Source organism: Oncorhynchus nerka, linkage group LG22, assembly GCF_034236695.1.
Source record: "Oncorhynchus nerka isolate Pitt River linkage group LG22, Oner_Uvic_2.0, whole genome shotgun sequence".
Classification (NCBI taxonomy): domain Eukaryota; kingdom Metazoa; phylum Chordata; class Actinopteri; order Salmoniformes; family Salmonidae; genus Oncorhynchus; species Oncorhynchus nerka.
Window position 1 is genome coordinate 10172463 of NC_088417.1, and position 16463 is coordinate 10188925.

Genomic DNA, 16463 nt, shown 5'->3' on the forward strand with positions numbered 1-16463 from the left:
AGTAAACAGGGAGTACAGGTGGGGACTAGGCACGCACCCCTGAGGGGCCCCTGTGTTGAGGATCAGCGTGGCGGATGTGTTGTTACCTACCCTTACCACCTGGTGGCGGCCTGTCAGGAAGTCCAGGATCCAGTTGCAGAGGGAGGTGTTTAGTCCCAGAGTCCTTAGTTTATTGATGAGCTTTGAGGGCAATATGGTGTTGTACGCTGAGCTGTAGTCAATGAATAGCATTCTCACATAGGTGTTTATTTTGTCCAGGTGGGAAAGGGCAGTGTGGAGTGCAATAGAGATTGCATCATCTGTGGATCTGTTGGGGCGGTATGCAAATTTAGAGTGGGTCTAGGGTTTCTGGGATAATGGTGTTGATGTGAGCCATGACCAGCCTTTCAAAGCACTTCATGGCTACAGATGTGAGTGCTACAGGTTGGTCGTCATTTAGGCAGGTTACCTTAGTGTTCTTGGGCACAGGGACTATGGTGGTCTGCTTGAAACATGTTGGTATTACAGACTCAGACAGGGAGAGGTTGACAATGTCAGTGGAGACACTTGCCAGTTGGTCAGCGCATGCTCGCAGTATATGTTCTGGTAATCCATCTGGCCCCGCGGCCTTGTGAATGTTGACCTGTTTAAAGGGTTAACTCACATTGGCTGAGGAGAGCTTGATCACACAGTCTTCCGGAACAGCTGGTGCTCTCATGCATGTTTTAGTGTTATTTGCATCATCGATGCACTTATTAATGAAGCCAATGACTGATGTGGTGTACTCCTCAATGCCATCGGAGGAATCCCGGAACATATTCCAGTCTGTGATAGCAAAACAGTCCTGTAGCTTAGCATCTGCTTCATCTGACCACTTTTTTTGTATCTAGTCACTAGTGCTTCCTGCTTTAATTTTTGCTTGTAAGCAGGAATCAGGAGGATAGAATTATGGTCAGATTTGCCAAATGGAGTGCGAGGGAGAGCTTTGTATCCGTCTCTGTGTGTGGAGTATAGGTGTGGTTCAGGTGGAATACAGCTCATTCAATGCTGTCTTAGTTCCAGCCTCAGTCTGTGGTGGTATGTAAACAGCTATGAAAAATACAGATGAAAACTCTCTAGGTAGATAGTGTGGTCTACAGCTTATCATGAGATACTCTACCTCAGGCGAGCAATAGCTCGAGACTTGCTTAGATATCGTGCACCAGCTGTTATTTACAGAAATACATAGTCTGCCGCCCTTTGTCATACCAGACGCCGGTGGAGCGTATAACCAGCCAGCTGTATGTTGATAGTGTCGTTGTTAAGCCACGACTCTGTGAAACATAAGATATTACAGTTTTGAATGTCCTGTTGGTAGTTTAATCTTCCGCGTAGATCATCGATTTTATTCTCCAAAGATTGCACGTTTGCTAGCAGAATGAAAGGAAGTGGAGGTTTATTTGATCGCCTACGAATCCTCAGAAGGCAGCCCGCCCTCCGGCCCCATTTTCTCTGCCTCCTCTTTATGCAAATCACAGAGATCGGGGCCTGTTCCCGAGAAAGCAGTATATCATTCGCGTTGGGCGCATCAGACTCGTTAATAGAAAAAAAAGATTCTGCCAGTCCGTGGTAAGTAATCACAGTCCTGATGTCCAGAAGTTATTTTCGGTCACAAGAGACGGTAGCGGCAATATTATGTACAAAATAATATGTCACAAACAATGCAATATAAACAAACAAAAAAACAATCGGTTGGGGACACATAAAACATCAGCCTTCTTCTCTGGTGCCATTGTTACATCATGTACCGTATGTTTTTGACCCTCTGACAAACAGGAGAGCTGAGTGAGGGAAATCATACCTCCAGGTCCAAGCTGAAGCCCCGTCCTGGGGGTCCCGGTAGCCCAGGGGGCCCCCTCAGACCTGGCTTCCCCTCTGGTCCCTCTGAGCCGGGCAGACCTGGGAACCCTGCAGCACCTGGCTCCCCCTAGGAGAGAAACACAATGGTTCAGTCCAATAACCTCCTCAAGCAATATTTTTTGCATATGTGAAGGAACTGGATGGGTCTAAGTATTATGAAGCCCATTGGAAGGCATCACAGTAGCTTAGACCAATCGTTTCCTTCAGATCTGCATCCACTGATTGAGATGGGGCTAGATGTTGATTTTGGAGCATACAGTCTTCTATTTATTTGGTTCTGGTTATTAGCAGTAATTATCCCTAGCTTCATATGTAGAGACCAGCTGTGTTTGGGTTGATTAGTGGTTAAAAGCAGTTGTGGTTTTTAGGGTCACTTCTAGGTTGGGGAGTAATGGATTAGCATGACTCAAACTGTACCTTTGGTCCATGTGTTCCGCTCAGACCCGGCTCACCCTGTCAAAGAAAATGTTTCAATCAAATGAAATCCAATGTTCTTCAAGAAGCCCTTTTTTATTATTTTTTAATTTTTTACAATCACTACACAGGATATCAGAGGTCTACATCCATTAGTCGTACCTTCTCTCCTCTCTCGCCAGTTGGACCAGGGAACCCATCATTCCCATCAACGCCCTGGGAAATAGAACAATCACTTAGATTAGATGTGTTTCGGCGTAATATATTTCTGTCTAGTACGGGATCTCTCCTATCGTCAGATTCTATTTGGCTAAGAAGTGTCTGAGCTGACAGCGCAGCAAGACTGTAGATGTATTTCCACCTTTCTAATTTAGAAATAATTTTCTATTCAGAAGAGCCAGAACTCAATTCATAGTTTCAATGATGACAACTAAGATGAGATCAATGTCCTGTGTGTAATCCTTTCACACAGTTAGTAAAAGCCTCATGCATTCCCATGTCAAAAGGCCATGGGGCTTTAATGAGGCTTTTGTCCAGCTGCAGTCAGAAAGCCATTAGCTCACCGAGTGAAGATTACATTGCTGCTTCATGGCTTCTTAACCTTTTCATATGAGACTCTTTTAAGATCTTTAACTCCATTGGTCCATTGTTAATGGTCTTATTGTACTTTGTGAATAGTATCGTAAAACAAACTTAAAATGGTTTCTCTACAGATTAGGCGAGAGATCATTGACCTCAGCAATAACATTCTGTAATCTGTCATTCAGGCTGTTAAGCAATACCTCACCACTAGGAAAGTAAATCACCTTTGACCACAGATCTAGGATCAGACTAACCAACCAGCTATCTCCGATCCAGGGCTGAAAAAAAAGACCTGACTCTATCATTGGATAACACCGACTTTGCCCTGGTCTGTCAAACACGGAGGGTTGGAATTCCCATAGTGCTCTGTGATCAAGGTCCCTGGCTTTGAGCAGGCGAGACGTCAGAGCTGTACACATGTTCTAAGGAGGGAAGGCTAGGCAGCTTCTATTGTGTGGTGCAGGCTAGACCACAGAGAGAGATAGAGGGACGCTGGCTGGGATTGTGGTTACCGTTGCAAAGGGGAGCAGACTTGCTTATAAACACAGAGCTCCTTTTACAGCTTGGCTAAAAGACTGGGTGACACACAGTGCTCCAAAAGAGAACTTCAAAGAGCTGGTATCTAAGTGATGTCACTACTGTGCTCCTTCTAGATTGAGTATCAGATATGCAACACTAATAAAACGTCCCTTCCTTTTCACATTTACAAACGTGCTTAAGACAGGCCTTTAAACTTCAGTATAAGGGTTATCTAACCATTATATAACCACATCGGGTCGTTAACAAACTTAACTGTTGGTGATTAAAAGTGAAATTCCAACGCACTTTTTGAAATCGTTAAAAATAAAGCTGTAATATATAAGAACACGTCATGGCCTCCATGCCTCTGTCTCCAGCCCTCCTCCCCTAAATCAACACAGGGCATCATCAAACGCACTACAACTTGTCAAGGCAGCCAGATCAATGTCACCATGGTGACCTCACCATGGTGACAGCTACTCTGGGTGCCTCAGTCGTCCGTTCAATCACTCACAAACATGGGGCCTCCAGAACCTTCTGGGTTTAAGCAAGCAGAACAAATTGCAGGGTTGTGGGGGAAGTATGGGATTTTTAGATGGTTTCCAGGAATCTCCTGTCATGTAGCGGGCAGAGCTGTGCTAAAGGGTTGCATGAAGGTTGCTGCTGGGCTTGACAAACCTTTGGCAGACACCTGGGGGATTCATTATTAACCTGGGGATTAACTATTAACCTGGGAGATTAACTATTAACCTGGGGGATTCATTATTAACCTGGGGATTAACTATTAACCTGGGAGATTAACTATTAACCTGGGGGATTCATTATTAACCTGGGGGATTAACCTGGGGGATGAATTATTAACCTGGGGGATGAATTATTAACCTGGGGGATTCATTATTAACCTGGGGGATTAACCTGGGAGATTAACTATTAACCTGGGGGATTCATTATTAACCTGGGGATTAACTATTAACCTGGGGGATTCATTATTAACCTGGGGGATTAATTTGGGGGATTAATTATTAACCTGGGGGATTAACCTGGGGGATTCATTATTAACCTGGGGGATTAACCTGGGGGATTCATTATTAACCTGGGGGAATAATTATTAACCTGGGGGATTAATTATTTTGATTATCAGGCAGACACCTGGGTGATTAATTATTTTGATTATCTGGCAGACACCTGGGGGATTAATTATGTTGATTATCTGGCAGACACCTGGGGGTTTAATTATTAAACTGGGGGATTAATTATTTTGATTATCAGGCAGACACCTGGGGGATTAACTATTTTAATTATCTGGCAGACACCTGGGGAATTAATTATTTTGATTATCTGGCAGACACCTGGGTGATTAATTATTTTGATTATCTGGCAACGCTTTGTTCTAAGAAATGAATTTGCAAAGCACACACACACACACACACACACACACACACACACACACACACACACACACACACACACACACACACACACACACACACACACACACCTGCCTTATAGGCCTCTGATAGGACCAGAATATAATACCTATAATAAGTAAGTAATGTCGGTAAGCATTTCACTGTCACACACCTGTTGCATTCAGCATTTCACTGTAAGGTCTACTACACCTGTTGTATTCAGCATTTCACTGTAAGGTCTACTACACCTGTTGTATTCAGCATTTCACTGTAAGGTCTACTACACCTGTTGTATTCAGCATTTCACTGTGAGGTCTACTACACCTGTTGTATTCAGCATTTCACTGTAAGGTCTACTACACCTGTTGTATTCAGCATTTCACTGTGAGGTCTACTACACCTGTTGTATTCAGCATTTCACTGTGAGGTCTACTACACCTGTTGTATTCAGCATTTCACTGTGAGGTCTACTACACCTGTTGTATTCAGCATTTCACTGTAAGGTCTACTACACCTGTTGTATTCAGCATTTCACTGTCACACCTGTTGTATTCAGCATTTCACTGTAAGGTCTACTACACCTGTTGTATTCAGCATTTCACTGTGAGGTCTACTACACCTGTTGTATTCAGCATTTCACTGTGAGGTCTACTACACCTGTTGTATTCAGCATTTCACTGTGAGGTCTACTACACCTGTTGTATTCAGCATTTCACTGTGAGGTCTACTACACCTGTTGTATTCAGCATGTCACTGTAACCTGTTGATTTCGGCGCATGTGACGAATAAAATTGGATTTGATTTGATGGAGTTTCAGTGATTTGTTTGGTGACTCACAGGCAGTCCAGGTTTACCCATCTCTCCATCCTTCCCGTTTTCCCCGGGAGCCCCAGGGGACGCAGAGAGGCCCTCGGATGAACCTGGGGGCCCAGGAAGCCCTGGAGGACCAGGTGGACCCTGGATGAAGAAAATAAATCATTAACATTAACGCTAACAAAATAACACGATACATCTGTCATAACGCATAAATGCATATGCTAATTTATGTGTGCCCAAATGGTGTTTGTGGCTATAGTCAGAGAGCAGAAAAGCAGCAGGTGGATTCTAGAGATTTGAAAAGGATGACCACTCACTGTCATAATCTCTGTGTCTCCGTCAAAGTACTCTAAGCCTGAGCCGTCCACACCATCCTGCAAACCACATACGCTTACAATGAATGAATGAACTGATGACTCAACGAAAACAACCAAATCAATCTTCCAAATAATTCTTCCATCCATCTATTCACATCGATGTGGTTCATTCCACACTACATACCGGGGATCTGGAGGAGTTGGGTCGACCCGGTGGTCCAGGAGGTCCGGGGGGACCAGGTTTGCCCACTCCAGAATCACCCTTCAGGGGTCAACAAACAAACACAATCCAGGGTTAAAACACAACAACCAAGTACAACAGTGTTTTTTAATCCAATCCTGGGAGACCCTTGTTGGATAATGCAGATTTTAGTTCTGGCCCAGCACTAACACACCGGATGTAATTAATCGCTAGCCCTTGATGTAATTGATCGCTAGCCCTTGATGTAATTAATCGCTAGCCCTTGATGTAATTGATCGCTAGCCCTTGATGTAATTGATCGCTAGCCCTTGATGTAATTGATCGCCAGCCCTTGAATTGATAGCCCTTGATGTAATTGATCGCCAGCCCTTGATGTAATAGCCCTTGATGTAATTGATCGCCAGCCCTTGATGTAATTGATCGCCCTAGTAATTAATCCTTGATGTAATTAATCGCCAGATGTAATTAATCGCTAGCCATGTAATTGATCCCCCTTGATGTAATTGATCGCCAGCCCTTGATGTAATTGATCGCCAGCCCTTGATGTAATTGATCGCCAGCCCTTGATGTAATTGATCGCCAGCCCTTGATGTAATTGATCGCCAGCCCTTGATGTAATTGATCGCCAGCCCTTGATGTAATTGATCGCCAGCCCTTGATGTAATTGATCGCCAGCCCTTGATGTAATTGAGCCCTTGATGTAATTGATCGCAGCAGCGCCAGCCCTGATGTAATTGATCGCCAGCCCTTGATGTAATTGATCGCCAGCCCTTGATGATGTAATTGATCGCCAGCCCTTGATGTAATTGATCGATGTAATTGAGCCCTTGATGTAATTGATCGCTAGCCCTTGATGTAATTGTGATCGCTAGCCCTTGATGTAATTAATCGCTAGCCCTTGATGTAATTAATCCCAGACCTTGATGTAATTGATCGCCAGCCCTTGATGTAATTGATCGCCCCTTGAGCCCCCTTGATGTAATTGATCGCCAGCCAGCCCTTGATGTAATTGATCAGCCCTTGATGTAATTGATCAGCCCTTGATGTAATTGATCGCCAGCCCTTGATGTAATTGATCGCCAGCCCTTGATGTAATTGATCGCCAGCCCTTGATGTAATTGATCGCCAGCCCTTGATGTAATTGATCGCTAGCCCTTGATGTAATTGATCGCTAGCCCTTCATGTAATTAATCGCTAGCCCTTGATGTAATTGATCGCCAGACCTTGATGTAATTGATCGCTAGCCCTTGATGTAATTGATCGCCAGGCCTTGATGTAATTGATCGCCAGCCCTTGATGTAATTGATCGCCAGCCCCCTTGATGATGTAATTGATAATTGCCAGCCCTTGATGTAATTGATCGCCAGCCCTTGATGTAATTGATCGCCAGCCCTTGATGTAATTGATCGCCAGCCCTTGATGTAATTGATCGCCAGCCCTTGATGTAATTGATCGCCAGCCCTTGATGTAATTGATCGCCAGGCCTTGATGTAATTGATCGCCAGCCCTTGATGTAATTGATCGCCAGCCCTTGATGTAATTAATCGCTAGCCCTTGATGTAATTAATCGCTAGCCCTTGATGTAATTGATCGCTAGCCCTTGATGTAATTGATCGCTAGCCCTTGATGTAATTAATCGCTAGCCCTTGATGTAATTGATCGCCAGACCTTGATGTAATTGATCGCTAGCCCTTGATGTAATTAATCGCCAGCCCTTGATGTAATTGATCGCCAGCCCTTGATGTAATTAATCGCCAGCCCTTGATGTAATTGATCGCCAGCCCTTGATGTAATTGATCGCCAGCCCTTGATGTAATTGATCGCTAGCCCTTGATGTAATTGATAGCCAGCCCTTGATGTAATTGATAGCCAGCCCTTGATGTAATTGATAGCCAGCCCTTGATGTAATTAATCGCTAGCCCTTGATGTAATTAATCGCCAGCCCTTGATGTAATTGATAGCCAGCCCTTGATGTAATTGATAGCCAGCCCTTGATTTAATTGATAGCCAGCCCTTGATGTAATTGATCGCCAGCCCTTGATGTAATTGATCGCTAGCCCTTGATGTAATTAATCGCCAGCCCTTGATGTAATTGATAGCCAGCCCTTGATGTAATTGATCGCCAGACCTTGATGTAATTAATCACTAGCCCTTGATGTAATTGATCGCCAGCCCTTGATGTAATTGATCGCTAGCCCTTGATGTAATTGATAGCCAGCCCTTGATGTAATTGATCGCCAGCCCTTGATGTAATTGATAGCCAGCCCTTGATGTAATTGATAGCCAGCCCTTGATGTAATTGATCGCCAGCCCTTGATGTAATTAATCGCCAGCCCTTGATGTTGGTGTTTGGGTCAGAGCAAAACATTTGCAATAAAGTAGAGCACCGCTGAACTATTCATCGATAGTGGAGCTAAAAGCTGTAGGACACTAGAACGTCATATACCGTCTGCAGCAGTGAAAGGAGGTTAGACAGTATGTGATGTTGCACCTTGTCTCCTTTGGGACCAGGATCTCCTGGTAAGCCTGGGAATCCCTGAACTCCAGTTTCTCCCTGTGGTAGGAAACACAGTAAGTGAGGATTATCAACATGAGAAATGGTTGATGGGTTAAAACATATGAAGATATCCACATGGGTCGAGTACAGTTACAATAGGCTTTCCAGTAATGATTGGTGGACTGACAGGAGTTGACGATTGGATGGATGTGTGGCCCTTCCTTCCAGAGTTATATCACTCCATAAAACCTAATGTTCAAAAAGACCATCCAGACAGTTTTCACTATAACAGTTATCTAATCCCTCTCTGAGGTACCTTTATCAGACAGACAGACAGACAGACATGAATTTGCAAAGCACACACACACACACAACCCCATACAGATGTACCACACATGTGTGAGCAGCACCCCATATCTCTTCACACAGAGGTCAGGGGACCTGGGCTTCAGAGTTGATCAAACCCACAGGTGGGCAGGTGCTCTCGTTTCACTAGATCGAAACGCACGGGAGCAGATCAAAGACCCCCTAGAGGGACCACCGTAGAAGATCCCCTCTCAAAGACCCCCTAGAGGGACCACCGTAGAAGATCCCCTCTCAAAGACCCCCTAGAGGGACCACCGTAGAAGATCCCCTCTCCATCGCTCATCTCTGACGTCCAGGGACGTGAGTTACAAATAAACACCGTCTCAACTTTCCTCATTTTTGTAAAACATTTCCAAATGACTGCCTCCCCCTTTCCTCCGAAGTTGGCTGAGGGACTGGGTCTGGTGTACACATGTGAGGTATCGGCTGTGTGCGCCTCAGAAGCCGTGGAGTGTTTACAGTGGAATGAGAATATTTGTGTTCTTGAGATAGAGAGTGTGGGAATTATTGTATACAGCAGAACAACAGAGTCAAGTCTCTGTTATGTAGTGTGTACTGTAGGGCCTTATTGGGTGGAGATTCAGAATAAAACACAATACTGGAACTACTCTGTACACTATTGTAAAAGAAAAATAGTTCACGTTTTTTTTCCAATTGCTAACATGCATTGGTCAAAACTGAAGTCACACTGTCAAAATTCTTCACACAGTCAGCGAAACAGAAGTGTATGTGGACCAAACTGTGAATCATTTTAATTCCTTTCACACAAAATGCATTCAATAACCACATTCACTTTTCTCATTCATACTCCACCACCTGCTAAACTATATATTTGCAGCACATGTTTTCAAATGCTAACACACTGTTTCCAAAACAGTTAAAAACACATTCAAAACAGAATGATGGCAAATGTCGTGCATTTCTGCAGTAACCAGACTGAAACATATCAAAAATCTCAGCAGAATATTTAATCATTCCAAACACAGCTGATTGCATTCTCAGCTGAAAGCCGACCCAAGTGTCTTCTTTTTAGTCTCGTTACCAAACAGACAAAAGAGGACGACTTCAGAATGATTTAGTTTGGAGACATGGATCAAGGAAGACAGGTTGGTGGGGGAAAGAAGAGTGTCAGGGAGAGGGAGAATGCGTGGAGGACAAAGGAGAGGAAGACCAAGAGCGGTGGTCTCTGATGAGATAAGGGCCACAATTATTGACCATGTTGTTGCAAGGGTTGTCTTCCTCTTCTGAGGAGGAGGAGTAAGGATCGGACCAAAGCGCAGCGTGGTAAGTGTTCATGATGATTTTAATAAAGACAAATGAACACTCGAACAAAACAATAAACGATGACATGAATAACCGAAACAGTACTGTGTGGCCCAAACACTCACACGGAAACAAAACACCCACCAACCAACAGTGAAACCCAGGCTACCTAAGTATGATTCTCAATCAGGGACAACAATTGACAGCTGCCTCTGATTGAGAACCATACTAGGCCGAACACAAAAAACCAACATAGAAAAACAAACATAGACTGCCCACCCCAACTCACGCCCTGACCATACTAAAACAGACATAGACTGCCCACCCCAACTCACGCCCTGACCATACTAAAACAAACATAGACTGCCCACCCCAACTCACGCCCTGACCATACTAAAACAGACATAGACTGCCCACCCCAACTCACGCCCTGACCATACTAAAACAGACATAGACTGCCCACCCCAACTCACGCCCTGACCATACTAAAACAGACATAGACTGCCCACCCCAACTCACGCCCTGACCATACTAAAACAGACATAGACTGCCCACCCCAACTCACGCCCTGACCATACTAAAACAGACATAGACTGCCCACCCCAACTCACGCCCTGACCATACTAAAACAAAGACAAAACAAAGGAACTAAGGTCAGAACGTGACAGTTGTAAACCATCTCTTTGAGAGAGGCTGGTTTAAGGGTGCAACCAAATCAGCAGCGTTCAACAGTTGCATCAATAATAGTAGAAATTTTCCAGCAAAACAACAGGTGAGATTTGCATCCGTCAATGATAATTGAACTACATATTACAGTATGTTCACATTTTTTACATGTTCTGACAAGTTGAAATATATTGATTGTTTTGTGTTTTTCAGTAGGATCCAAAGGTTGCCTCACACAGGAAGGAGAGGCAGAATGTTATCAGATCCGCAGGAAATTGACATTGTTGCCATGGTAATTGGCAACAATGCAATAAAACTGCGAGAAATTCGGGACAGAGTGCTGACAGACAATATCCCTGTTGGGAATGTGAATACGATCAGCACAACGACAATATCACTGTTGGGAATGTGAATACGACAAGATCCCTGTTGGGAATGTGAATGTGAATACACTGTTGGGAATGCTACGACAATATAACTGTTGGGAATGTGAATACGGTCAGCACAACGACAATATCACTGTTGGGAATGTGAATACGGTCAGCTCAACGACAATATCCCTGCTCAACTACAATATCCCTGTTGGGAATGTGAATACAATATCCCTGTTGGGAATGTGAATACAGCTCAACGACAATATCACTGTTGGGAATGTGAATACGATCAGCTCAAGGACAATATCCCTGAATATGAATAATATCACTGTTGGGAATGTGAATACGGTCAGCTCAACAACAATATCCCTGTTGGGAATGTGAATACGATCAGCTCAACGACAATATCCCTGTTGGGAATGTGAATACGATCAGCTCAACGACAATATCCCTGTTGGGAATGTGAATACGATCAGCTCAACGACAAGATCACTGTTGGGAATGTGAATACGATCAGCACGACAGTTGAGTCCTAGAGAAACTTAAAATAAGGATGAAACAGTTGTACCCATTGAGAGAAACGGTGAACGTGTGAAAGAACTCTGGTATCAACATGTCCAGGTAAGATGTCTGTTTAATAACCCAACAGGCTACATACACATCTATGCATAATGTAAAGTACTGTGAAACTGTGTTTTAGAGAGTCATGGAGATGGAAGCCAGGCAAACTGCATACTTTGTGGATGAAGCTGGATTTAACCTGGCAAAAAAACACGCCACAGGAGAAGAAATGTGATTGGACAGAGAGCAACCGTGGATGTCCCGGGCCAGAGAGGAGCTAACATCAATGTGTGCAGAACTGTCCAATGATGGTTTGCTGTTACACAAACCACTCATTGGCCCCGACAATACAGAGAGGATCATTTATTTTCTGGAGGACCTGCATAATCGACTTGTGCCAGCGGAGGAGAGGGGCAAGAAACTCCCCTACCTTCGTTGTTGTGTGGGATCATGTGGCATTCCACCACTCTGCTGCACTGCCTTCGTTGTTGTGTGGGATAATGTGGCATTCCACCACTCTGCTGCACTGCCTTCATTGTTGTGTGGGATCATGTGGCATTCCACCACTCTGCTGCACTGCCTTCGTTGTTGTGTGGGATCATGTGGCATTCCACCACTCTGCTGCACTGCCTTCGTTGTTGTGTGGGATCATGTGGCATTCCACCACTCTGCTGCACTGCCTTCGTTGTTGTGTGGGATCATGTGGCATTCCACCACTCTGCTGCACTGCCTTCGTTGTTGTGTGGGATCATGTGGCATTCCACCACTCTGCTGCACTGCCTTCGTTGTTGTGTGGGATCATCTGGCATTCCACCACTCTGCTGCAGTCAGACTGGTTTGCTGCACATCCCAGGATGTCAGTACTATTCCTGCCTCCATACTCCCCCTTCCTAAACCCCATAGAGGAGTTTTTCTCTGCGTGGAGGTGGAAGGTTTATGACCACCATTCACATGACCAGATGTCCTTACTGGATGCTATGAATGCAGGGGGTGTGGAGACACTTCTCCTGAAGACTGGCAGGGTTGGATTAGACATTCCAGAATATACTTTCCAAGATGCATTGCTAGAGAAGACATGAGATGTGATGTTGATGAGAACTTGTGGCCAAATGCAGAAGAGAGAGAGAGAACTAGAACCCTCACAGTACTGTACAGTATGAGTGATTATACTATACATGTTGATGAGAACTAGAACCCTCACAGTACTGTACAGTATGAGTGATTATACTATACATGTTGATGAGAACTAGAACCCTCACAGTACTGTACAGTATGAGTGATTATACTATACATGTTGATGAGAACTAGAACCCTCACAGTACTGTACAGTATGAGTGATTATACTATACATGTTGATGAGAACTAGAACCCTCATAGTACTGTACAGTATGAGTGATTATACTATACATGTTGATGAGAACCAGAACCCTCACAGTACTGTACAGTATGAGTGATTATACATGTTGATGTTGTAAATTATTATTATTCTTGGAATTTCAGGAATTTGTTTCAACTTTACATTTTTCACAAGTAAAATAAAGGCTATTGAAGCAAATTGCTGCAGTTCTGATTCATTCTTGTAACATATACTTTAGTACAGTCAATAAAGTGAAAAGGTGTCATTCTTATTCTATAATGAAATACTGATTTATGTGAACAAATCATTCAAACTTCAAAGAGAAAAGTTAATAATGTACAGTGGGGAGAACAAGTATTTGATACACTGCCGATTTTGCAGGTTTTCCTACTTACAAAGCATGTAGAGGTCTGTAATTTCTATCATAGGTACACTTCAACTGTGAGAGACTGAATCTAAAACAAAAACCCAGAAAATCACATTGTATGATTTTTAAGTCATTAATTTGCATTTTATTGCATGACATAAGTATTTGATACATCAGAAAAGCAGAACTTAATATTTGGTACAGAAACCTTTGTTTGCAATTACAGATTTCATACATTTCCTGTAGTTCTTGACCAGGTTTGCACACACTGCAGCAGGGATTTTGGCCCATTCCTCCATACAGACCTTCTTCAGATCCTTCAGGTTTCGCTGGGCAATATGGACTTTCAACTCCCTCCAAAGATTTTCTATTGGGTTCAGGTCTGGAGACTGGCTAGGCCACTCCAGGACCTTGAGATGCTTCTTACGGAGCCACTCCTAAATTGCCCTGGCTGTGTGTTTCGGGTCGTTGTCATGCTGGAAGACCCAGCCACGACCCATCTTCAATGCTCTTACTGAGGGAAGGATGTTGTTGGCCAAGATCTCGCGATACATGGCCCCATCCATCCTCCCCTCAATACGGTGCAGTCGTCCTGTCCCCTTTGCAGAAAAGCATCCCCAAAGAATGATGTTTCCACCTGCATGCTTCCTTCACGATTGGGATGGTGTTCTTGGGGTTGTACTCATCCTTCTTCTTCCTCCAAACACGGCGAGTGGAGTTTAGACCAAAAAGCTCTATTTTTGTCTCATCAGACCACATGACCTTCTCCCATTCCTCCTCTGGATCATCCAGATGGTCATTGGCAAACTTCAGACGGGCCTGGACATGTGCTGGCTTGAGCAGGGGGACCTTGCGTGCGCTGCAGGATTTTAATCCATGACGGCGTAGTGTGTTACTAATGGTTTTCTTTGAGACTGTGGCCCCAGCTCTCTTCAGGTCATTAACCAGGTCTTGCCGTGTAGTTCTGGGCTGATCCCTCACCTTCCTCATGATCATTGATGTCCCACGAGGTGAGATCTTGCATGAGCCCCAGACCGAGGGTGATTGACTGTATTCTTGAACTTCTTCCATTTTCTAATAATTGCGCCAACAGTTGTTGCCTTCTCACCAAGCTGCTTGCCTATTGTCCTGTAGCCCATCCCATCCTTGTGCAGGTCTACAATTTTATCCCTGATGTCATTACACAGCTCTCTGGTCTTGGCCATTGTGGAGAGGTAGGAGTCTGTTTGATTGAGTGTGTGGACAGGTGTCTTTAATACAGGTAACGAGTTCAAACAGGTGCAGTTAATACAGGTAATGAGTGGAGAACAGGAGGGCTTCTTAAAGAAAAACGAACAGGTCTGTGAGAGCCGAAATTCTTACTGGTTAGTAGGTAATCAAATACTTATGTCATGCAATAAAGATGCAAATTAATTACTTAAAAATCATACAATGTGATTTTCTGGATTCTTGTTTTAGATTCCGTCTCTCACAGTTGAAGTGTACCTATGATACAAATTACAGACCTCTACGTGCTTTGTAAGTAGGAAAACCTTCAAAATCGGCAGTGTATCAAAAACTTGTTTTCCCCACTGTATGTAATGCTCACTGTTAGTGTTTTTCAGGTCAGAGCGTTGTGAGTGACAATGTATTCTTTCTGAGTGAGAACTGTTGCCAGTGTTATGGTCGAACGAGCTTATTTTGAGATATGTATGAAGTGTTTTGGTTGTTTGAGTGAGTTTTGGAGGTGAGATTAACTGTTTGGCAAAGATGCATGTTGGTAATGCAGACTGTAAAGAGTTTTGAAAAAGAGGCTTCAAAATTGACCGATGCTTGTTAGCAATTGAATAAAACTATAAGTCCCACAATGCAGTAGGCCTATAGTGATCTCAGTCCTAAGGAATGAAAGATAAGCCACAATGAACAATGACACGCATGAAGAATACTCACAGGGTTTCCGTCTATCCCTCCAATGCCCTAGAGAACACAAAACATATACATTATTCTTTTTTATTTATTTAACCAGGTAGGCCAGTTGAGAACAAGTTCTCACAACTGCGACCTGGCCAAGATAAAGCAAAGAAGTTCGACACATATAACAACACAGAGTTACACATGGATTAAACAAACATACAGTCAATAATACAGTGAGTGCAAATGAGGTAAGATAAATGAGGTAAGGCAATAAATAGGCCATGGTGGCGAAGTAATTACAATATCGCAATTAAACACTGTACAGTACCGTGTCAAAAGTTTAAACAATACCTACTCATTCAAGGGTTTTCCTTTATTTTTTACTATTCTCTACATTATAGAATAATAGTGAAGACATCAAAACTATGAAATAACACATATGGAATCATATAGTAACCAAAAAAGTGTTTTAGATTTGAGATTCTTTAAAGTAGCCACCCTTTGCCTTGATGACAGCTTTTCATACTCTCAACCAGCTTCATGAGGTAGTCACCTGGAATGCATTTCAAATAACAGGTGTGCCTTGTTAAAAGTACATTTCCTCAATTTGTTTGAGCCAATCAGTTGTGTTGTGAAAAGGTAAGGGTGGTATACAGACGATAGACCTATTTGGTAAAATACCAAATCCGTATTATGGCAAGAACAGCTCAAACAAGCAAAAACAATTTACAATTGCGACCTGGCCAAGATAAAGCAAAGCAGTTCAACACATACAACAACACAGAGTTACACATGGAGTAAAACAAACATACAGTCAATAATACAGTAGAAGAATAAGTCTATATACAATGTGAGTGAGGTGAGATAAGGGAGGTAAAGGCAAAAAAAGGCCATGGTGGCGGAGTAAATAGAATATAGCAAGTAAAACACCGGAATGGTTAAAGAATTTGCAGTAGAAGAATGTGCAAAGTAGAGATAGAAA

At 43.4% G+C, this 16463-nt stretch overlaps 1 protein-coding gene across 1 annotated transcript in view; it reads right to left on the minus strand.

Annotated features, from left to right (window-relative positions):
• Nucleotides 1–16463, minus strand: part of LOC115104477 (collagen alpha-1(XVIII) chain-like) — a 114892-nt gene that overhangs the window by 28183 nt on the left and 70246 nt on the right. The window contains exons 9-16 of the mRNA XM_065006902.1: nucleotides 15518–15544; nucleotides 8629–8691; nucleotides 6120–6197; nucleotides 5936–5992; nucleotides 5640–5759; nucleotides 2455–2508; nucleotides 2296–2331; nucleotides 1820–1945 (exon numbers count right to left, since the gene is read on the minus strand). Coding sequence (XP_064862974.1) covers nucleotides 1820–1945; nucleotides 2296–2331; nucleotides 2455–2508; nucleotides 5640–5759; nucleotides 5936–5992; nucleotides 6120–6197; nucleotides 8629–8691; nucleotides 15518–15544 — 561 coding nt within the window. The remainder of the gene's footprint in view (nucleotides 1–1819; nucleotides 1946–2295; nucleotides 2332–2454; nucleotides 2509–5639; nucleotides 5760–5935; nucleotides 5993–6119; nucleotides 6198–8628; nucleotides 8692–15517; nucleotides 15545–16463) is intronic.